At 41.2% G+C, this 23,066-nt stretch overlaps 3 protein-coding genes and 1 long non-coding RNA gene across 4 annotated transcripts in view; 2 read left to right on the top strand and 2 right to left on the bottom strand.

Moving 5' to 3' along the window:
- Nucleotides 1-12,284, top strand: LOC135344332 (cullin-1-like). Its single transcript, XM_064541499.1, has 24 exons — nucleotides 1-150; nucleotides 386-561; nucleotides 935-1,029; nucleotides 1,809-1,888; nucleotides 2,484-2,651; nucleotides 3,523-3,573; nucleotides 3,906-3,996; nucleotides 4,234-4,466; nucleotides 5,218-5,311; nucleotides 5,604-5,734; nucleotides 6,072-6,179; nucleotides 6,344-6,450; nucleotides 6,782-6,830; nucleotides 7,185-7,292; nucleotides 7,660-7,804; nucleotides 8,063-8,139; nucleotides 8,773-8,859; nucleotides 9,152-9,196; nucleotides 9,396-9,488; nucleotides 10,044-10,091; nucleotides 10,225-10,286; nucleotides 10,390-10,495; nucleotides 11,639-11,752; nucleotides 12,090-12,284. Exons 2-24 carry the CDS (start codon nucleotides 410-412, stop codon nucleotides 12,168-12,170), a joined length of 2,325 nt encoding a protein of 774 aa, XP_064397569.1. The 5' UTR covers nucleotides 1-150; nucleotides 386-409; the 3' UTR covers nucleotides 12,171-12,284.
- LOC135343952 (uncharacterized) overlaps nucleotides 1-23,066 on the bottom strand; it is a 162,586-nt gene that overhangs the window by 109,207 nt on the left and 30,313 nt on the right. The gene's annotated exons all lie outside the window — the stretch shown is intronic.
- Nucleotides 12,890-16,549, top strand: LOC135344425 (uncharacterized). Its single transcript, XR_010397453.1, has 2 exons — nucleotides 12,890-15,099; nucleotides 15,160-16,549. It is a non-coding gene; the product is annotated as an uncharacterized LOC135344425 (long non-coding RNA).
- Nucleotides 17,111-20,756, bottom strand: LOC135344426 (uncharacterized). Its single transcript, XM_064541617.1, has 2 exons — nucleotides 20,598-20,756; nucleotides 17,111-20,475 (listed from the first exon to the last, which is right to left on the bottom strand). The coding sequence occupies exons 1-2, from the start codon at nucleotides 20,633-20,635 to the stop codon at nucleotides 17,304-17,306; spliced, it is 3,210 nt and encodes a 1,069-aa protein (XP_064397687.1). The 5' UTR covers nucleotides 20,636-20,756; the 3' UTR covers nucleotides 17,111-17,303.

Here is a 23,066-nt window from a genome sequence, read left to right as displayed (position 1 = left end):
AGATAGGTTACGGTCGGGGTGACTAAGCATTTCTTGTACCATGTTTGATGGAGAGCTGGACTGTTGATTCATAACTAGAAGTGATTCTACAATAGTCCGTATATGTCATTCTAGTACCTAAAGTGCTTCACCATATCCACACAATCAAAGGTGAGTGTCTGATGAAAATACATACACTGGCTGGGTAATTACAATAGCATTCCTTGTATCAGTACGTTGGCAAGGGCTTGTTTAGCCTCACACCTCACACCTCACACCTAAGCCATACCCCACCCTCACCCATCTCACACTTATTCCCACCCCCACCCACTCACACACCTATTCGCACCCCCACCTCTCACACACTCCTCACACTTTGCTCCACCCACCTCCCACACACACACAGTCACACTCTCCACACCCTCACACTATGAGTGCCGGTCGTCACAGCCGCTCTCATCACAACCCTCACGGGATGAAGCCCATCAGTCTGGCAGATATCTGGGACGACCTGTCGGACGGGATTAGGAACATCTATAATCGTCAGAGCATGCCCAAGAAGAGATACATGGAGCTCTACACGTATCCTTGTTGTAATAATTATGCTGTGTCACTGTTAAATGCTGCTGTTATTTCAGTGCTGTATAATTAACGTGTGGCTTGGTGTATACAATGGTAACTGAACATTTTCTGCACCACATGTAATCTTGTACTGTATGCATGATTGTGCAATTATTTGCGTGTGCACAGTATACTTGTGTTAGTGCAGTGAAACCTGTCTCTATTGTGGTGTCCCTAGAAGCAGGTCACCCTCTATAATACAGCCAGGTTAATGGGCCCAAAAGTCTCCATAGCAGGCCACCTCCCAGGGTGACCACTGTATAAACAGGTTTCACTGTGCTCTTCAACACAGATACTTTATTTGTTGTGTTGACCTTGACCTCACCTCTGCTAGTCATGTGTACAACTACTGCACGAGTATCCAGCAGCCGAGTGCTAGCGGGGCAGTGAGGGTACGGGCTAATCGCAGTCGCACTTCATCAGCAGCTCGTGAGTATGATACATATTGATTCAATTATTAATGTGTGAAGTGTACCACATTGGTAGCTGAGATTGTGTTCTTAGCTATAATAATGGCTGGGTTTCTTGAGTGTTTTGGTAGTCAACCTCTTTAGTGTCAGTGCATGTGGATAGTATACTGTAAACAGAGATTTGGGTGACTGTTTAATAATTAGTGGCTTCTGGTTAGTTGGGCGTGGCCTGACCGTCCCTGACGAGAGGTCGGGTTGCAAGCTTATCTGGGATTTGTTCTGCTGCATTATACCAAGCACGTGAAAAATGCTGCAATCTGATAGGGTGGCGCTAGAACAAATCCCAGATAGGCTTGCAACCCGACCTCCCGCCAGGCCACGCCCAACTAGCTTCTGGTTTTATCTTAGTGTAGTACTATTCACACTCAGAGGAGGTCGAACACCACTTGACCTCTCTACTAATTATAACCTTTTAATCTAATCCTCCATGCTACCCACGCTCTAGATCTGCCCAAATTAAGATTTGGGCGCACGTAAGCGCGCTGCAAAATGTTAGGTTTAATTACACATTAACCAATGTGATAATGTCATGTGCTGTAGTACTAATGTGATGATATCATTATTCTATAACATTTTGTGGGGAAATGAGCATTTTGGGGGGGAAAGGTTCCCACCAGTCACCATAATTAACACGTTCACTGGCACACAGTAATACAACACTAGGTTTGATTGACACACTCGTATCCATGCAATAATTTAATTATCAACGTATTAACGTCGGTTCATCTCTCTCTTTAGCTGGTGCTCAGTTTGTTGGAATAGAGCTTTACTCACGAGTGAAGGAGTTCCTTAAAGACCACCTCGAGAAGATACGACCGGTGAGATAGCAAACACCACAGAACTGTTGTGCGTACATTAGCAGGCATTAATGTTCAAGTTTTAGCTTTACGATACTTATATTCATGCACTACTTGTGCACCTTTTTTAGTTGAGCCTATTCTCCCATTGAGATGCAGTGAAAGCTCTCACCCTAGGGCACCTTGGGCAGACAAACAGTGGATGTAGTGAAGAGGTGGCCTGCTGAACATGCTATAGAGACTTTGGGGCCCATTAACCTGCAGGGTGTCATACAGGGTGGGGAAATTTGCATTGAGGTACTAGCTGGGGGCAATTTTACATACTAACAGGGTATTGAAATAACAGTTGACCTTTTTTTAGCAAAATGTTCTATTTACTTTTCTTAGTTCCCCCCTCTACTTCAAAATGCTGTATGACACCCTGACCTGGCTGTATCTAGAGGTGACCTGCTTATAGGTCAACCACATTCATTGTACAACTGTACGCTTTTTGTTAAGTACTGCATAGAAAATTTCTAGTTTGTGTGTGTTGCTCATTACCCTTGTCCACACAGCGTGGAGATGGGCTGGTGGGTAATGTGTTTGTGTGTGTTGCTCATTACCCTTGTCCACACAGCGTGGAGATGGGCTGGTGGGAGAGGTGGTGCTCAAGTTCTACACCTCAGTGTGGGAGGAGTACCAGTTCAGCAGTCGAGTGCTCAACGGAATCTGTCAGTACCTCAACCGCCATTGGGTCAAGAGAGAGAACGATGAGGGGAAGAATGAGATCTATGACATCTACTCGGTGGGTACACAGTACAATGTACATGCCATACTCAGTGGGTATTGTACACAGTACACTACCTTTGCGAGTTGAACATGTGCAAATGCCATAGTACATTATACTATGGTCTGGTGGTCCAATCACATCTGTTGACCTGGTCACCTACTGTTGCACTAATAGGCGATGATTATACTCAGTGATGTGCCCAGAATTTTCAAAGTGGGGATTATTTTGATTCCTCAATCTACACAAATTCACTTCTTTTATAGTGTAACATGTGTAGGCTTGTATAAGAGGTAGTGGTTATTTGTGTGTGGAGGTGGTTAGTACTGTCCACCACCACCACCACTGACCACCCAGTGTGGGCACATCCCTGAATACTGACATGTACACATGTGCTGTACATGTACGTACATGGATGTGCCCAAGTTCTGTAATTTAACTGATTGCTTTTGGCCCCAACTCACTGTTGCTTCTTAGACTGAATAGGCCGAGCTCGTAATTGAATTTCACTGTCCAATTTCAGAAGTAATTGTTGGATTCAGCAGCTCCCATAATCACCTTTCCAATTACATGTATGAGTTTAGATACAAGTTGTACAACATTTACAATGTACCTTTAACTAGAGTTTGAATTATTCATAAATTCACATTTAGTAGCCCTTTGAGAGTTTTTACAATTTGTACGGTACACTTTGCTAACAGCCTGTATATTGCATACAACACGAGGATTCTCATTCTTATATCATGATGACGCCTTACCAAATCATGCCTCGAGGCTACGCGACCGTGTAATAATAATAATACATGTAATATAACACGGACTGTATGACACCCTTGTCACCCTGACACAATGTGATATAACACTCCACACAACACTCTCACTAACACAGCTGGCACTGCTGACCTGGAAGGACTGTCTGTTCAAAAACATGCACTCACAGGTGAGCTGTTGCACACACACACACACACACACACACACACACACACACACACACACACACACACACACACACACACACAGGTATTGTGATGCATGTGCGTTGTTATTAACAGTTATTAACAGTGATTTACGGAAGTTGTGGCTATTTTTCAATCCTCAATCACAACTCAACACTTTGCCTCTTTTATGTACACGTACTGTACATGGTAAATTAGGCATAAGAAGTGACTGTGGTTAACAAATACCAGTTGAATTGATCTGATTGATGGTCGGGCCAACCAGTGTGGGAAAAATATTGGATGTACATAAAGTCACATGTGGTTGTTGTCCTAGGTGACTAAAAGTGTGTTGGCACTGATAGAGCAGGAGAGGAATGGAGAGACCATCAACACGAGACTCATCAGTGGAGTGGTCGACTGTTATGGTGAGAGGGGGGGTGCATGTCATGTGACTATAGCCTGTGATTGCTGTCAGTAGATTAATTAGACTTACATGTAAAAAAATAGTAAATAACTATTAATTTTACATGACATGTATGCTATAAAAGTGAAAGCACTTAATTTGTCTTCTCTACGTCTTGTACAGTATACTTTGCTAACAGCTGTAGCTACAAGAATATAATTATATACTCTTTACCTCTGACGATTATCACCCCTCATAGTTGAGCTGGGCATCAAGCCGGAGAGTCCGCAAGCTCGTGGTCAAAACCTCTCCATCTATAAGGAGTACTTCGAGGGTGGATTCCTCACTGACACAGAGCATTACTATAGAGCAGAGAGCGGTGCTTTCCTCGAGGTGAACCCAGTCACTGAGTACATGAAGAGAGTGGAGACGCGACTACTGGAGGAGCATCGGAGGGTCTCCGTGTATCTGCATGAGAGCACTCAGGACGAGGTGTGTGTGTGTGTTGTGGGTGGTGGATGGTGGGTGTGAGGGTGTCTGTGTACCTGCATGAGAGCACTCAGGACGAGGTGTGTGTGTGTGTTGTGTGTTGTGGGTGGTGGGTGTGAGGGTGTCCGTGTACCTGCATGAGAGTACTCAGAACGAGGTGTGTGTGTGTGTGGGGGGTGGGTGGGTGTGAGGGTCTCCGTGTACCTGCATGAGAGTACTCAGAACGAGGTGTGTGTGTGTGTGGGGGGGGGGTGGTGGGTGTGAGGGTCTCCGTGTATTTGCATGAGAGCACTCAGGACGAGGTGTGTGTGTGTGTGTGGGGGGGGTGGCGGGGGTGAGGGTCTCCGTGTATCTGCATGAGAGCACTCAGGACAAGGTGTGTATGTGTGTGTGTGGGGGGGGTGGTGGGTGTGAGGGTCTCCGTGTATCTGCATGAGAGCACTCGGGACGAGGTGTGTGTGTTGTGGGTGGTGGGGGTGTGAGGAGTGTAGGGTACATGTATGTGAGTGGGTGTTTAAGGAACTTTGTGGACTCAAATCTGCGTTTTAATAATGTTAATGGAGTTGCAGATGTGTGTGTGTGTGTGGGGGGGGGGGTGATGTGTGATGCGAGAAAACTGTTCATAGCTCGGGACCAAGTTTCGTCCTAAAAAGATGGCCTTTTCAATAATTGTTGTGGATGCATGTTCTGTACATGTACATGTAGGTCAAGAATTTGTCTGTTTTGTGTAGTACATGTACTTCTTTTCTCACAGCTGGCTAGGAAGTGTGAGCGTGTGCTGATAGAGAAGTATCTCGATGTCTTCTACTCTGAGTTTCTCGCCCTACTCCACAATGACAAGGACGAGGGTGAGTGAGTCATGTGACACTGTCATGTGACATACAGATGGGTTAACATTGTCTGGATGTGCAAATGGGATTTGTTATTAGTGACTATTATTTACTTGTTGATTTCAGTTGGTGAGTTGTTACGACATAACAGAGTGATTTGTTATTGTTGCCACATTTTAAGACTTTACCAAGTGAGAATAAAACTTTCATTATCAAAAACAAGTATAAAATTGTATGTACGAACATGTTTGTATATTTTAGGCCACGCACGCACACGCACACGCACATGCACACACACACACACGTGTAGATTTGACCAGGATGTATGCGCTTGTGAACAGAGTGCCTCAGGGCATGGCAGAGCTCAGGGCAAAGTTTGAGACTCACGTCCACGGGCAGGGACTGTCAGCCGTAGAAAAGTGTGGAGAGGCTGTCCTTAATGTGAGCACAGAAAAATTGTTGCAGTCACAAATAGGGATTCAGACTATACGACTGTATGTGTACAGTAAAGCTATTGTAAACGCCCCTCTTGGACAGACAGCAGTGGTTGTAGTAAAGAGGTGACCTGCTAAACACATGCTATGGAGAGACTTGGGCCCAGTAACCTGGCTGTATTATAGAGAGTGGTCTGCTAACACAGGTACAAACACGATGTGGAGACTTTGGGGCCTAATAGCAATACCCTGGCTGTATTATAGGGTGACCTGCTATAGGGTGACCACACTAGACTGGTTGCTTACTACAGTACACTGTATTAATATCAGCCCCTCTCACACAGGACCCCAAGATGTACGTTCAAGCTCTACTAGATGTACACAACAAATACGCTGCCATGGTAGAGAGCTCCTTCACAGGGGACGGTGGGTTCCTGCAGTCTCTGGACAAGGTAGGGGGTCGCTCTGTGGGGGTCCATGTTGTGTGATCTGGGGGGGGGGTCACTTTGTGGGGATCTATGTTTGAGGTTGCTTTCTAGGTGGTCTAGTATTTGTATTACTCAAGCGTATTGCAAGTCACATGCTACACAATTTAGTGGCTGCATTTTCATTGCAGGCTTGTGGTCGTTTTGTGAACAGCAATGCAGTGACACAAGGTCCCAAGGCTTCCTCCAAGTCACCAGAGCTGCTGGCCAGATACTGTGACATGCTCCTCAAGAAGAGGTGAGTGCAGTGGTGCCTGTCTCTAGTGGTGGGAGACCAGCAGAGGCTGTGATAAAGAAGTGGCCTGCTAGCACAGCTAGGTCCAAACACATGCTATATGATTTGTAGAGACTTTGGGGCCCATTATGACCTGGCTGTATTATAGAGGATGACCTGCTTATAGGGTGACCACAATAGACACCTGTACCGTGCACTGTAGGTTTCATTGTTCGCTTTAAATTAAATTTTAAGCATTGAGACAAGTAGTTTTAGAGCATTGATAACTATAATAGAAAGTTAAAGATAAACACTGTACGTGTTCATGTAGCTACTTATTCTTTACTGCCTCCAGTGCTAAGAACCCTGATGAGTCAGAGCTGGACGAGGCGCTACAGAACGTGGTGAGTACTGAGAGCTACAGTCTGTGTTCACACAGTGACCTTGCTTTACAGTTAACATACTATTAAACATGTACATACATTGTACTACTGCAAAGTGAAAAACAAAAAACAAGTGATAATGAAATCAACGGAAACTTTGAAACTGTGGCAATTTGATCTTACAAAGATCATGATGCCATACAAGTACGGGTATAGGTCTTTGCAATCTAATTGTTGTGCACTTTTAAATTGTATGATTGATGTTCGCAAAACACATGTATTTTATGTAAGCACTCTTTAATTACATGTACATGTATGGACGATATAAACATGTGTTGCTCAGTGTACGACACTGTCTGCCCTTGTTCTGTGCAGATGGTCATCTTTCGATATGTTGAGGACAAAGATGTGTTCCAGAAGTTCTATTCAAAGATGCTGGCCAAGAGACTGGTGGGAGGGAACTCTGCCTCCGATGATGCTGAGGTATGTGGGTGTGTGGGTGTGTGAGTGGTGTGGGGGCAGTAGAGGAGTGCATATAGACCAACATACATGTACATGTACGTGTACGTGGTGTAAATTGACTTATTAGTCTTGCTTGAAATTTATATCTCGTTGTCCATAATTGCCTAGAAGTTCTTGACTTTTTTTGTATTGTGTCTAATAATGTAGTCGTAGGAACAGTCAAAAAATTATTGAGCCTGTAGTTTTTCTCTACTCATGTCCCATTAGCTTTATGAAATTGAAGCGCACACCTTCACGGCTTGTACATGTACATGAGTACTCCCCCTCCCCTGTTAAAGACGTGTGTCTGATTCACTGTACATGTGTTCTTGTCCCCACTGGTGAGCAGGCTAGCATGATCAGCAAGTTGAAGCAAGCGTGTGGGTTTGAGTATACGAGTAAGCTGCAGAGGATGTTCCAGGACATGAGTCTGAGTAAGGATCTCAATGAACGCTTCAAGCAGCACGTCACTGGATCAGGACAGTCACTAGAGTGTGAGTTGCCCTGGGTGTAATGAATATACTGCTGGGGAGGGTGGCCCCGGTAATTATCAGCAGCTCAGTATCAGTTGCCTGTGATCTGCAGGCTACAGTTTCAACAAACTTACAATGTATTATTATGCTACATGTATGCGCACATAATTATAACCGTTTCACTCTCGCAACTGTTATTGTTATTCTTGTCCATTTCCTATTAAGTGAGTGTCTAATATGCACCTGTAATAATATAATATTGCTTGTTCTTCCTTGCAGTGGACTTCTCTATCATGGTGCTGAGTTCAGTGGCCTGGCCCTTCACTCAGGGACCACCCTTCGCACTACCAGCAACGGTGAGACTATATTATATTCAGTATAACTGTATGTACACATTGTTGGTTGAAAGAGTATCACAATTACATGTATCCTTCTATACATACACTGAAACCAGTCTATTGTGGTCACCCTATAAGCAGGCCACCCTCTATAATACAGCGGGTCCAAGTCTCCATAGCATGTGTTTGGACCTGTGTTAGTAGGCCACCTCTTTATTACAGCCACTGTTGGTCTACCCCTGAGTTTTACTTTTAACAGAATGCATTTTCTCCTCTGATGTCCCTTTACCATTGTATCTTGATAAAGGATCACCAATTTTAAAACCTCTTATTCTACTTATCTTTACAACTGGTAAAGGATCACCATAATAAATTGCTCGTATGGGACTTAAAAATTGTATAACTACTCCGAGGATCTTTACCCATTATTTTTGTCTCAATGCTAGCTCTGCTCCTTTGATGTCCCTTTACCATTGTAGCTTGGTAAAGGGTCACTAATTTTAAAACTGCTTATTCCAATTCTGTTTGGAACTGGTAAAGGATCGCTATAATAAATTGCTCAAATCTGTTACCTAATAATTGTGTTACTACTCGAGGATCTTTACCTATTCTGTGTCAATGATAATTAATGCTCTTGTTGTTCCCCTATAGTTGCAAAGAAGTTTTGATCGCTTTCTCACGTTCTACACGTCCCAACACAATGGCAGGAAGCTCAACTGGCTCTACAAGCTCTCCAAGGTGTGTGGGGGTGTGTGTGAGGAGTGTGTAGTGTGTGCTGTGTGAGGAGTGTGTAGTGTGGGGGTGTATGTAGTGTGAGGAGTGTGTAAATGTGTAGTGTGTGGGGGTGTGTGTGAGGAGTGTGTAGTGTGGGGGAGTGTGTAGTGTGTGCTGGTGTGTGGGGGTGTGTGTGAGAAGTGTGGGGGAGTGTGTAGTGTGTGCTGGTGTGTGTAGTGTAATAATTCCTATAAGTGTTTGGCAATATTGTATTGTATTGTTGAAGCTCTTTTTTTTAATCTTTCTTTCATTGTAGGGAGAGCTGGTCACTCACTGTTTCAAGGCTAGGTACACATTACAGGTATGTTATCTGGTACAGTGCATGAAACCTACATGTATCTGTATAGCAACAGTGCTGTGTAGTTTACCTAACACAGGTGTTTGGGGAATATTATAGAGGGTGACCTGATACCACAATAGACAGTCTTTCCTGGTACAGCATAATGTTTTTGTTTAGCTTCAGTAATTGTCATAATGTTTACTGTAATTGTTTTGCTCAGGCTTCAACATATCAGATGTCAATTCTCCTAGAGTTCAATCAGAGCACTCAACACACCATGGCCCACCTACTGGCCACCACACAACTCAACAGGGTGAGCCTCGGGTGGTGTACACTGACTGTGTGTGTGCAAGCAAGACATTGTCCTCTCAATGGCATCCATCTAACCTAGCTTGTAGCTTGTACTGCACATAATTATGATTTATGTACATTGTACATGTATATGCGCAATACTTCATTATTCCTCAGTGAAACCTGTCTATTGTGGTCACCCTATAAGCAGGTCATCCTCTATTATAAAGCCAGGTTAATGGGCCCCAAAGTTTCTGTGTTAAAATAGTTGAGTTTGATATGGTTTCATTTAGGCTTTATGTTGTTGACAGGAACTCCTACACTAACTGTTAGCGTATCACCTCTAAAGCATAACAAGGAATCCAATAGTGTATAACATTTTTATTGAGTACAGACGACATTATGAGTACCAAACTCAACTCAAATACACTTCAGTAGGCCACATACAGTGTACCTCTTTATTACAGCCACTGTTAAAAGGGTGACCTCACAATAGACTGACTTCACTGTACATGTACCTTCCTTGTCTGGTAGTTCTTCTCAGTGCACTCTCAGCATTGTGATTCTTTTTTGGCAGGAACTGTTAGAACAAGTATTACAAGGACTGGTCAAATTCAAGTTGCTTGTAAGTGGCTAATCTACACGTATGTACATGTATGGCTAGTGTGGACTGTGGACTTGTTCTCATACAGGTAGCTGTCTGAAGTTCATGTGCTACATATGTGTATGTTCATTAATTTGATCTTGCCTGTTTGCAGATATGTGAAGATACAGAAATAGAACCGGACACTCTATTAAAATTAAACACAGCATACAAAAAGTAAGTGAATACAATTACACTGCATGGGTCCCATACGAAGTTAAGCCTTTTAAATCCTTGAGTACAGAATTATCATATTAGCTTTGCCCCCTCCTTGTTACAGTAAGAAGCTCCGAGTAAACATCAATCATCCTATGAAGTTGGAGCAGAGACAAGAACAGGAGGCCACCCACAAAAATGTCGAGGAGGACAGGAAGCTGCTCATACAGGTGAGCCGAGCCTCTAGTACATGTACAGTACATTGTACAGTGAAACCTGTCTTAAAGTGGTGGCATTGGGTACACCAACAGTGGCTGTATTATAGAGGGGCCTACTAACACAGGTCCAAACACATGTTATGGAGACTTTGGGGCCTATTAACCTGGCTGTATTATAGAGGGTGGCTGCTTGTTGTAGGGTGGCCACAATACAGGTTTCAGTGTATTGAGTGGTCTGCTTTTAGAGTGACCTTGTAAACTTGTAAAGGAATCCTAAGAATTGTGAAGTTTCATGTACTATGCCTGTATGTGCCGTGCATGTACATGTAGCTTGTACCACCATGTCATGTTTGAACAAGGAATCTTTCGGCACTCTAAGCTAACCCACCTACTGTAATCTAATCTCACCATTACTTGTGTGTACATGTGTCTCTAATCACTTGCCATTCTGTACATTTTTAAATTTAAATTTAAAGTGCTGGTATTGAGTACACCAGCAGTGGCTGTAGTAAAGAGGTGGTCTGCTAACACAGGTCCAAATACATGCTATGGAGACTTTGGGGTCCATTAACCTGGCTGTATTATAGAGGGTGGCTGGCCACAATACAAGGTTTCAGTGTATTGAGTGGTCTGCTTTTAGAGTGACCTAGTAAACTTGTAAAAGGAATCCTAAGAATTGCGAAGTTTCATGTACTATGCCTGTATGTGCCGTGCATGTAGATGTAGCTTGTACCACCATGTCATGTTTGAACAAGGAATCATTCCACGTCACTCTAAGCTAACCCACCTACTGTAATCTAATCTCACCATTACTTGTGTGTACATGTGTCTCTAATCACTAGCCATTCTGTACATTCTTGTAGCTATATTCTAGCACCTAAGTGACTAAATGAATGTTGTGTAGAGGAGTCAATAGCTATCATATTGCATACTGACCTTTTGGAATCCAGCAATTTGACAAAAGTAATTGTGGCCGTTGTTGATGGTACACAAAGTGTTCATTTGGGGACCTGGTTGCCTGGCATTTAATTGCAAATGACCTTTCTTTAGGGGTGGCCACTAGGAGGTGTCCCACTGCACATGATCAATCATGTACACATAATTACTGTGCAAGCAGCCTTATAATTATTATACCTTGCTGTTGGTACAATGTAGGCTGCTGTTGTTCGGATAATGAAGATGCGGAAAGAGCTCAAACATCAGCCACTGTTGGCCGAGGTCTTCCAGCAGCTGTCCTCGAGATTCAAACCCAAAGTACCAATCATTAAAGTGAGCCCTGTGTGTATGTGACCTATGGTGTATGGTCAATTTCATTGGTTCTCTAATTTAAAACTAGAATGTAGCTTTTGACGCGATTATGAGGTAATGTGCCTAGAATGTTTGAAGTGGTGACTTTTCAATCTCAATTCAAATGGTACATTTGTAAACTAGACTATTGTATCTAGTGGTCGTTTGTTTGGTTTGGTTAGTACCAACCACCACGACCACTTTGGAACATCCCCTGCATGTATGAGATAGTGATGAGTGTGTGTGCTACCACTAATGTCACTGTGTTGTTTATTGTCCACATGATTTTATCCCCTTGTCCCTCTCTCCCCGTATACAGAAATGCATAGACATTCTGATAGAAAAGGAGTATCTGGAAAGAGTGGACGGGCAGAAAGACACTTATCGCTACCTGGCATAGAGAAGTCATGACTCTTCTCTTAGAATCTATACTCTCCATTGTGTATTGTACAGTCTATTGTGTTTTTATTGAGTTCGTTTGTGCACATAATAGAAAATAATCTTTTAATTCTCAGCCCCACCCTTCCCTGCTATGAATATCATTAATATATAGTTTAAATTATGCCATCATTATAGATATAAACTTTTATCTCTATGATCATGCACACTGACCTACAGTAGCCCCTCCCCACCCACTAATAACATAACAGGCTCATCTACTACAGTAGCTGTATCATAATATTATACATTATTTATATATTATATACATGTAGATCAATGCGCTTAGCTTTCTTCTTCGTTTTGTACTCAGGTCCTCGTATATTGACGTCCCAGTACATACATATACAAGTGGCTATAATTACAGTTACATGCATGCATCTGTATACTGCATATGTATAAAGCAGAGAGTCAGTGTATACTGGCACACTATCCAACAGTAGCATGCAGTTGATGAGTATAATAAAATATTATCAAAAATTAATAATTATACTGTATACGTACAGTTGTATTAGTGTCATTTAATTGTCAACTATAATTATTATACTTTTTGAGACTAAATCTAGCGGTGCTAATAATTATAGTATATACTTCATAATTATTAGTGCATGTCTACTGATAATGATGGTTTACTTTTCACTTCAAATTTTACTCCCAAACTTAATTTGATATAAGCCTGTTCTATAAAAGCACCACTCTGTCTCGGCATGTATTATGTATTTCAATGGAATTCATGTCATATGAAGCTGTTCATTATTGTGAGTTTATTCGCAATCCTTGGAAGTGTGTACAGTTGGTCTCTGGATAACATACTAAACACCTGCGGCAAAACAAGACAGTGATTGGTCAAATCACTCAGTGTATCATCTCGATCAGGGTATGGCGAGAACGACAGGAGCTCCAGTTGAAAATGTGATAACGAAATATTACGATCTTCTGAAGAGGGGTCTGCAATGTCTGGAAGATCTCGATATCTGTGTAATGAATGACAATGTAGTTTATAATGTAAGCTGTGAGCAAGATCTTATCAATCGAGTGTGTCAGGGAAAAAACTCTTAAAGAGAGTTACAACAAACAGCACGTGCATGTAGAGACTTTCTAACAACTCTTGGCTGCATGAAGTGGATGGTGACATGAGCCGCGACCACGCATACAACAAGATGGTGTTCAGCGAATCATGCATGCAGTGTCTCGTGTATGATCTGTCTGGAGGCCATCTAAAGGTGGCACATAATACTACCAGGTAATAGTGAATGCCCTCAAGTGCTTGGAAAATTTGAAAATCTGTAAGCTAGGCTACGAGCGAAAAAAAGCAAAGCGTTGAAGCAGAGCAATATCTTCCAAGCTGGCATTAATGTTGTTTGGGGAGATCAGAAGGAGATGGTGAGTGAGCTAGTGTCTCGCTTGCAGGCTGACGCACAGCTGGAATTGGTATGATAACACTGCACTTTTATATAATTGAATCGTTAATTGACTTTATGCATGTGCAAACCATTAACTATAGTAGTATAATGTATTACAATGATTTGATTACATACATTGAAGAATTACTTAGCCTCCATATGCAACACATGTTGTGTGCATGCTACTAGTGTGTGCACTAGATCGTCAAATAAAAAGATCGAAAAATAAAAAATTTTGGGAAACACTTTCACTTAACAACATGATATTATTGCATTATAATTATAATTATAACATCATCTGTACAGTAGTATTATAATTATATCCATTGTAAGCACTTCAAGTTCTATTCTCAACAGGGAAACAATAGTTAGATTGGTTTGAAACAAATTTTCTTGGGAAACAGTTCACTTAACAAACACAATACATACATTATCTATAAATAGTATTAATGCTTGCAGAGTATACGCTTATCACCAGCTTTCAGCAAGAGATCGATCTCTATACTCACCAGTCAATAACAAACTCTTCACAGGGAACCATATAAACGATAATGAAGGTAATCGTTGGTATCGCTCTTCTGGCCGCTCTAGGAGGCGTGTGCAGCAAACCATTCTCGCCCTTCTTACGTTTCCCTAATCCCTCCAATAATGTGGAAACTCAACAAAATGCAAACCCATTGTCTGCTATTCTCCAAATTGCTAGCTGTGTTTTTTCTAGCTCTGGCTCAGAAATGACTTTCGACAGGATTCTCCCGGCCATTATGGCATGTGTTTATACAATGGAAACGCCTCTTTTACCCAGCAAAGAAAAAGCCGCCATTGAGGAAGCTCTGAACGACTTGCTGAATGAGGAGATTGTTCAAGAGCTGGAGGAGCAGCAAGTTGCCGAGATGGAGGACAATAGCCAGGAAGAAGTGGCTAATGAACAACGTAAAAAGGATTTTAAAAATTTTCTAAAAGATGTTGGCAAGATGATACTTCGGGAAGGTGCTAACAGAATTGGCTGAGCTGCCCATACGTAGCTAGTGTCAAGAACACTGAGACATTTTTGTGTGTGTGTTTCCATTAGTACGGTATTATAATATTATACCTTCAACAGTTGCAGTCATTATTCTGTTCATTTAATGATTATGCTTGTACAAAATTAATAGGGAGGGACTTCTTAATACACTAGTGTATCTCTATAGCATAAAGTAAACTTCCCATACCCATGCATGCGTCTTTGTAGATCATGGGTAACTTGATTAGAAACGTATTTATAAGCGCATGAATGCATGCATTTTAGGCACCTATAGCAAAATCCCTTCTGCAGTTTTCCTGAGACCTTATATAATTGATACTTTGTTGCTGCTGCTCTGCTTGCATCTCTTGGAGGGTGTCAGTAGGCCCATGCAGTAATACTGACAGCTTTACTTCAGAAGTTTCCTTGGAACTTCATGCCGGTTGTGCCTTGCAGAAGGTTTTAGAAGGAAGGAAGATGAGCAAATGGTGAAAGCCAAACGATTCCATGTTCGCAATGTTTTGTTAAACTGTTAAACTTCCTTCCAGATTCTGTTGCATCCATGGTGAGATTGAGAGTGGGGGAAAAGCTGATCAGGTTGGGAGTGATTTAGTGAGGGAGCTAGCTGTTCATGGCAGCAGGTGGAGGAGGTAGAGGGAGACAAAGCTGATGAGGTTGGGAGTGATTTAGTGAGGGAGCTAGCTGTTCATGGCAGCAGGTGGAGGAGGTGGAGGGAGACAAACTGAGGAACTGGCTAACAAACAGTTTTTTCATCTAGTTATATTGCCGTTCATTTTTGTGAAGTTGTTTTGTTGAGTCCCATATATATAATTTCCATGTGATCTGCTCTTGCGTATCTATATACCTTTACCTTATCTATATAGGTAGGGGCAGTCATGCACGTATACCTGAATTCAGTGTAATAATAGTATATATGTACATGTACACTGAATTCAGGTACATGTACATCAAGTCTGACTTACAAAAACACCATTAATTACTCATTATAGCACTTACGCCCGATCGAGGGCTGAGAGACACTATAACCACCATTGATACCGAATGCCCATGATATTTACAATGCATTAATTGTGAAGGCCTTATGTAAACTCTTTGTGAAAACTCACTAGCTATCTTGTAAAGTTAATAACATTGACGTTGACTCTATTCAACAGTTATTTCCCAAGGCTTATCTATGACTTTTTGGAAAATGTTCAGGAAACCGAAACTAAATACAAGAAAACATTTCACAAACATCAATTTGTCAAGTGACAACATTGAGAATTTATATACTTCTGCCGAACAAACTCTGTTCATTTTTTGTGAAAGAAGATCGAGTCAAGAATTCAAACGAAGAATGAAGCTTTACATTGCTCTTGCTTTGCTCGCTGTGCTTGTGAGTGTGCACAGCAAACCACTCCTCACCGATCAAGACGAAGAAGAACTGGCTAGAATCAATGGATTCAAATCTAAATTCTTTCAGATCCTGAACACTGCTGGATGTGCTTTGCAGAAGATCGGCCGCAGGGATAAGCCATCTTATGAAGTGGATATTGAGGGGTTCAACTTGAGGAGGATTTTGCAAGGCTTTGTCAACTGTCTCCCACCCACTCCCAGACGGCAACCCGATTATATGAATTCTGCTGAAGAAGAGTTGAATGAGATGCTGCAGAAGATGGCGTTGGAGTTGGAGGAGGAGGTTGCTGCTGTGGAGGAAGACAGTGAGGAGGAAGTGGCAGAGAAGCAGTTTTCCCCGTCTCTTGTTCTTTCATTTCTCCCAGCAATACTTGATAAACTCAAAGGTTGAGTCCCGAACATAATAGAGAGGAACAGACTCATTTTGTAGATACTAAAATACTATAGCTCTTGCTAAAGTGTAATTATTAATTTACTTTGGCAAAGATGTGGTATTCAATATAATTATACAACTGCTGAGAATATACGTCGTAATACGAACATCATAGGTAATAATTTATATACAACGTAATCTAGTTCTGCCTAACAAAGAGATTCATATGCAGAATACACAATACACAGCTATTTTATTCAAATGTTGGACCATAAAGTTTGTTTTGGTGACCAGGTTTAGAGGGTACTTCCATAGTCATCAGCTTCTTTGCTTGTAGCTGCATGCCTCTATGATTGGAACAGCCTCTTTAATTGATAGCGTCAGCTAGGTCGTCCATCAAATGATTCTTGGAATAAACTCAACAGAGAATGGTACAAGCTTCTCTTATGCACCCTTGGTACATAAGCAAGATCAAATAATTATTAGGAAGTAAGATCAAATCAATAAACGTATAAATCATGTAGATCTATATCTAGATAGTACTCTTACATCAAAGTCAAAATTTGAAATCCATCCATTCTGACAAAACATAGTGCATGCTGGACCTCACTTGAACCATGCTAATATCAACACCAACTCATCTTGTTTGATTTTCCCCAATTTTACTTGTTACACTCTATAATTATAGCTCTTGACAGTATGAATGGGCGTGACGGGATCAACACGTATATAATTGATATACAGTATTAAATCATAAAGATGTGGTATTCATTATAATTATGTACTTGCCAGAAATGGAATGACCATTAATATTCAACATAAATATTTGTGTGAAATAAGATGTGTCATGTAAGTACAAGCTGGGGCATGGTATAGTAATGAATACACAAAATGTAATGTACTTTATGCTTCTAGCATTTCATACTCAAATGTTGGACCGTAAGTTTGTTTTGGGTGACCAGGTTTAGAGGGTACTTCCATAGTCATCAGGTTCTTTGCTTGTAGCTGCATTGCCTCCATGATTGGAACAGCCTCCTTGATAGCGTCAGGTCGTCCATCAAACGATTCTTGGAATAAACTCAACAGAGAACGATACAAGCTGTGAAATATTTTAGTCTCTCGGTACGCAAGTGATTTTCTGGGAATAGTTTTCGATGATGGATTATTTCTCATTGGCCACACGCCTTCGGATGTGAACTCTATCTTTTTACCACGGAAATCGTACATGTACTGATCGTTATCATGGAGGACTCTCAAATGATGTTTGCAGGCGAGCATTTCAAACTTGAAGAAGTGAGCAAGCTCTAATGTTTTCAAGTAGGTTGGGTCTCTTTGTGGAGTTCCTTCTCCCTCTTCAATTATCATATTTATGGCCTCTATTGCTTCTTCTATATTGGTCACAGTCGTCAGCTTAATACCTTCTTCGTGTTCTTTCCACGGCCATGAGAGCTGCTTGACTTCTGTTTTGAACAAATTATCTCTTTCTTTTTCGTACAGTTCAATCATACACTGTTGTATACGTTTGTAAAGCTTTCCAATTGTAACTACGTGAGCTTCAATTCCTTTTTCCGTATGGTGGTCCTTGTAAATGATGTTGTCAGGGAATTCTATCATCATGAACACATCAGCTATATACTTGGGAGATGCTTTCTGTAGTGTTACATTGAGACCAGGTAACACTCCTCCCGGTATCTTCCCGGGGTAAGATGGGACAGCCTGTGCACTGTCAATTACTGGCCGTCCACCGATAGCAATCAGCAGGTTGGCAGCTTGTGCCAGGTGAAGCATTTCTTGCATGACGACAGAGCGAATGAGTTCGTACGCCTCTCGATTGTAGCCATCCTTAATAGAGTAGAGAGCTGTCAGATACGGTGGAATGGTAGAGAATTCTAACTGTACGGCTAGCTGTAACATCTCTTTGAGCAGTTGTTTGGAACAGTGATATGTGTACCAGTTTGGTAGTGGTTTTCTATCTAGGTTTAAAATGGCAGATAAGAGACGGGAGTAACCTGATTTATGTGGACTGACACTCCGTGGTATCCTGTCATAAGTCGGCAGTGTAACTGTGGCAACATCGAAAAAAGAACGAGTTACTTGGGAATCTGCAAGTGTTGGTAGAATATCTTCTGTTTCACCTAAAAGCATTCTCATGTACCCACTGGAACGGTATTGTTTCATCCATGGAAACGAGTCTTCTATTTGTATTCTAGCTTCCTCAATTTTTTGTTTCTCTTCGTTATACAAGTATGTTTGATGGCAGAATGGAGGTGATTCGTACAGCATGTCGTCTTCTCGATTACGGGGGTGGTCGGGAGTTTTCAACCATTTAATTATCATTTTTCTTTTTAATGGTGAAAGATCTCTCGTCACTGGCATGTAGCTGGAGTGATTGGTATCTAAAGACATTGAAAACAGAATCATGTCGATATTTCGAGGTTTAGTGACATCATCATAATCACCTAGTTTTACAATCTTGTTCATCGCTGGATAAAGATTTTGATATTGAGTGAAAATAGGTTTAACGTGTGTGTCCCAATAATACGGCATTTGATATTTAATATCACTCCACACCAGAAATACAATTTGATTACCACCCTTTGCCTCGCACTGAGAGCAATTGACAGTCTCACAGTCTTCGCATACACAATAGTTGAATTGGAACAGTTGCCCGTCAATACCTTTCCTAGGACTTCCAACATCACCAGCAACAAAAGTGAACGTTGCAATGCCAGCATCGTTTGTTATTTGTGTGCTCTGAAACTCGAGATCAGATTTTTTTGCAGGCACATTGCGACTGCTATCACAAAGTGTGACGGGTATGTGCTTGCTTGGTTGATTTCCGTAATGTTTCACTTTCAAATTAACTTGAACCAAGTCTCCTTTCTCTAGTCGATAGATATATCTGTTAAGTGGGCGTACGAGGTAGGCAGTTTCTCTTAGAATAACATACAAGCAACTATCAATGTCATTTGTGAGAGAGTTTTCACAGATTGGAAATCTTAGATGGTTAATTTCCGAGGGAGGTTCTTCTTTGAAGACAACAACAACAATTTGATGACTTTTAGCACGCTCTAATTGAGACCTTGTGAGATTGATATCTTGAATGCCACTTGTTTTCCAGTACCAGTCTTTCTCCATGTATGGAATCTCACCTAAAATTTCAACGGTTTGCTGGTCTGTCAAAACGCCAGCATAGTAGGGATAAAAATGACATACATCACTATTGATGTTCAAAGCAAGAGAGTTACTTAAATCAATAGTCATTCTCGAGGCAAAGATATCAAAGTAAGCAGTATTAGTCCAATTGTACATACACATTCGACTCTGGTAAGGTACAGGTAATGGAGGATTCTTTGTAAACAACAACACTCTGTTTGCAGGAAACACCAAAGATTCTCCAAGTGTTGTAATACCAATACTCCCAACCAGTTTACCATAAAACCGCCTGTCAGAGCTCATTGTGTAATCAAATAGTGAAAGCATGATCGAGAGAGTGTAACCATTTGTTTTGTCACGACTTGTAAGTGTTTTCAACCTCTCCAAAGCTTCAGAAGTCAGGTGATCAGACCATCGTACGTTAGAAAGCTGAGAAACACCACGAGCGCCTAAATTGGCAAACATTGATCCATCTGTCTGACGTATCCATGGCTCATGAGTTAATGGTGACGGGATAAAATCTCCGAAAAAAGAATTCCTTGATTTTCCATCTGTGCTCCAATTTACACCTAGCTTCATGCCAAAAACGCTACTGGAATTTCTGTGAGCTGTATCAATATCCACGATCTTAGGCAGGGAGCTACCTGGATTAATCACAATTGGCTTGCCAACAATTTCATCGTTCATGGTTAAACCGTTTTCCAACACAACTGAAGTTACTACACAGTCCATCATTGTCCAAGTATTTGGACTTTCAGGGTTCCAATTCCACCACTTGTGCAATTGCAGGTTCTCCCCAGTCTCCATAGAGCGTTCATAGTTCTCGACTCTGTTGTTCATAGTGGAGACATCGGCCTTAAACTCTCCAGCGAAATTGATCCTTGGTCTTTGTAAGTAGGATGCTCCTAAGAGTTGGAACCTTCAGAGAGTGAAAGTAACATTTAGATATACAGTGATACGTTATACCGAAACATCTAGATCTAGTAGAGTATAAGACTATCTATATGGATAAACAAAGGTGTATAGAGTTATTCTACTTACCAGAGACAGAGACAACAAGACAAGTAAAACACTTTCATTCTAAACTGTGCTAGCTCTAGATAGATTGCAAGCTAATGCTAAAAAGAACTAAATTTACACAAGCATCCTATAATTGTTTCAACCACACCTCTAAGCCCACAGGAATGCTATTTACATGCCATTATACACTTGTGATTCCACAGCAGGAAGAGTGAACTAGATCAGTGTCCCTTTTTTTTCTGTGTCCCAAAAAGATGTTGGTGGTACAGATAATCTCAAGAGCTAGCTAACGATGAAAGTAAACATGTAACTGTAGGATAATACAACAATCTAAGATGGCAGCTATATTACATACCGTAAGCAAATGAAAGTGACAACAACTCATGAATTTTATTAATATTTACCACCTATAATCTTTAATACATGAAAGAGCTTATGTAAATGTTGAGCAACATTGCAGTCTTACCAGCTGCTAGCAAGATGTTTCTAGCTTTTGATTTTTGCAGTGTTATTCTGCTAGTAGAATCAGCAATGTGTGTTGGTATGTTTGGTTACCTAAGCTAGCACCATGGTAATGTGTTCCTAGCAACAGTGTATCAAGTATCAGGGAGTGATAATGAACACATTCCAGCAACACACGTGTACATGCATGCATGCTAATACGGTACAAAGAAGCTGCAATACCTATTAGTATAGCATAATATTATAAGTGCCCCATCATTTATTGAATAGTGACTAGTAAATTGACTAAGTTGGAGTTGATGGAGCACAAAAGGGGGGGGAGCTCTAGCCCCGGCAGCCCCCCTGAGCTCTGCCTATACGCCACTGTTCTTTACACTATCACGTAATGCGGTTTTTAATTACAATCTTGTTCCATTTTACATTTATTTCTCATAATTGTACTTAAACAGCTTATCATAATGAAGTCATGCTATAAAACTTGGCCTGGGAACATGATACAATCGATAGGTATCGGGGTGAAACTGACAAGATATTCTTTTGTCACCATGTTTATAGCCATTTAGAACGCAGAGAAGCTAGAAAAACTTTACATCTTGCTACTTAATTGTGTAGAGTACTATATCTACATAGGGGAAAAAACTTGTTTTGTATTGCCTGTATTTGTGGAATTTGGATACAGCCAATGAAATAAGAGTATTGCTTAATTACATATCTACTACCTCTTTCTCCTCTTCCCCCCCCTCTGAGAAAAGGTCTTCCCCTCAGACTAACGTACATGTACGTAGCTGGTAGTTTTCAGTTAGCTAGAGTTTGAATAATTATAGCTATGGCTAGTCTACACCTGGAGGTTTGACAATATTGATCCAGCATGCAGTTTCCGGACCTGCCGGATCACTTCCTCCGGGCCTGCTATATTATTCACTGCAGATTCTGATACATATATATCTACTATACATACACAGCGGCGAAATAACACACATGCATGTAGACAAAGAAATGGGATTATGTCATTCCTAAAATTATGAGGTGGACATGAATACAGCACACAACTACACATACAAGTATAATCATGATTCTCAGTGTTAGCCTCATTCCTAGGCCGATTTGTCTACAATTTAACGGAGGCGACCTAGCGTTAAATTGGAGACAAATTGGCTTGGGAACGAGGCTAAGTGTTATCTTGGTGACTTGAATTGATCTAGAATATTCGCCATCAGCCATTTTTTCCCCGTTATATAGGATCTTGTTATTGCAAAACTGAAAAACGATCGTTACCAAAAATTGACATACCTACACATTATATCCAAGCATAATTTATCACAGCGCGCCCATTCTAAACTAAAATAAGTACAAATAGTGCTAGGTCTAATTTACGTATACGGTCATATTGTGGATTTGCTATGGGTGTCCCCATCACTTTTATATAAGGTATATACAGTATACATAAGTAAACAAAATGGAAATGACAGAATTCTTACCACACCCAACCACCCCCTCATTACATGCATGTGCAGAGTTTCATTCATACCTCTAGACTACAGTTCTCCCCGGATTTTTTATTACCACCCGAGTCCAGTCTCTTCCCTGATCTGCCAGCTGAGCTCTATGAGTTCGATGCAAATACGGTGCTTGTTCTGGCAGACTGAGTGTATATACACCTCAAATATTATGCGATTACTGTTAATACTGCAGTGCAATGAGATTGAAGACCTTTCAAAACATGTCCTGCCAAGGCTGTCGGTTGTCATCTGTCGCTAGTATAAAATAAACCTCCCAAATAAATTATGTATATACATTTTGTTTTGTTGCTCCAACTCTTATACACATAATTTATGTACCTGTCAGACAGCCAGTTGAATGAAGTTGAATAGAATTGATTACAGCATAACGATTGCTGTCATCAATCACGTATACAGTGTACACTACGGTACTGCAATGCATGTAGACGAAGCAAACGCTGGATATCTATATACTCAAGGAAAAAAATCACAACATGACAAGCAACAGTGACGTGTTAAGCAACAAGAA

This window comes from Halichondria panicea, chromosome 11 (assembly GCF_963675165.1).
Source record: "Halichondria panicea chromosome 11, odHalPani1.1, whole genome shotgun sequence".
Taxonomy (NCBI): Eukaryota; Metazoa; Porifera; class Demospongiae; order Suberitida; family Halichondriidae; genus Halichondria; species Halichondria panicea.
Note: the sequence above shows the minus strand (reverse complement) of the source record. Positions and strands in the feature narration are given on the sequence as shown.

What these genes read in the sequence shown, in the direction of transcription:
- LOC135344332 (XM_064541499.1), top strand. Translation starts at nt 410, where the DNA reads ATGAGTGCCGGTCGTCACAGCCGCTCTCATCACAACCCTCACGGGATG. An exon ending in GACATGCTCCTCAAGAAGAG is followed by an intron (nt 6,451 to 6,781) that starts GTGAGTGCAGTG and finishes TACTGCCTCCAG; the next exon opens with TGCTAAGAACCCTGATGAGT. An exon ending in CCACCACACAACTCAACAGG is followed by an intron (nt 9,489 to 10,043) that starts GTGAGCCTCGGG and finishes CTTTTTTGGCAG; the next exon opens with GAACTGTTAGAACAAGTATT.
- LOC135344426 (XM_064541617.1), bottom strand. Translation starts at nt 20,635, where the DNA reads ATGAAAGTGTTTTACTTGTCTTGTTGTCTCTGTCTCTG. An exon ending in TCTTGTTGTCTCTGTCTCTG is followed by an intron (nt 20,476 to 20,597) that starts GTAAGTAGAATA and finishes CACTCTCTGAAG; the next exon opens with GTTCCAACTCTTAGGAGCAT.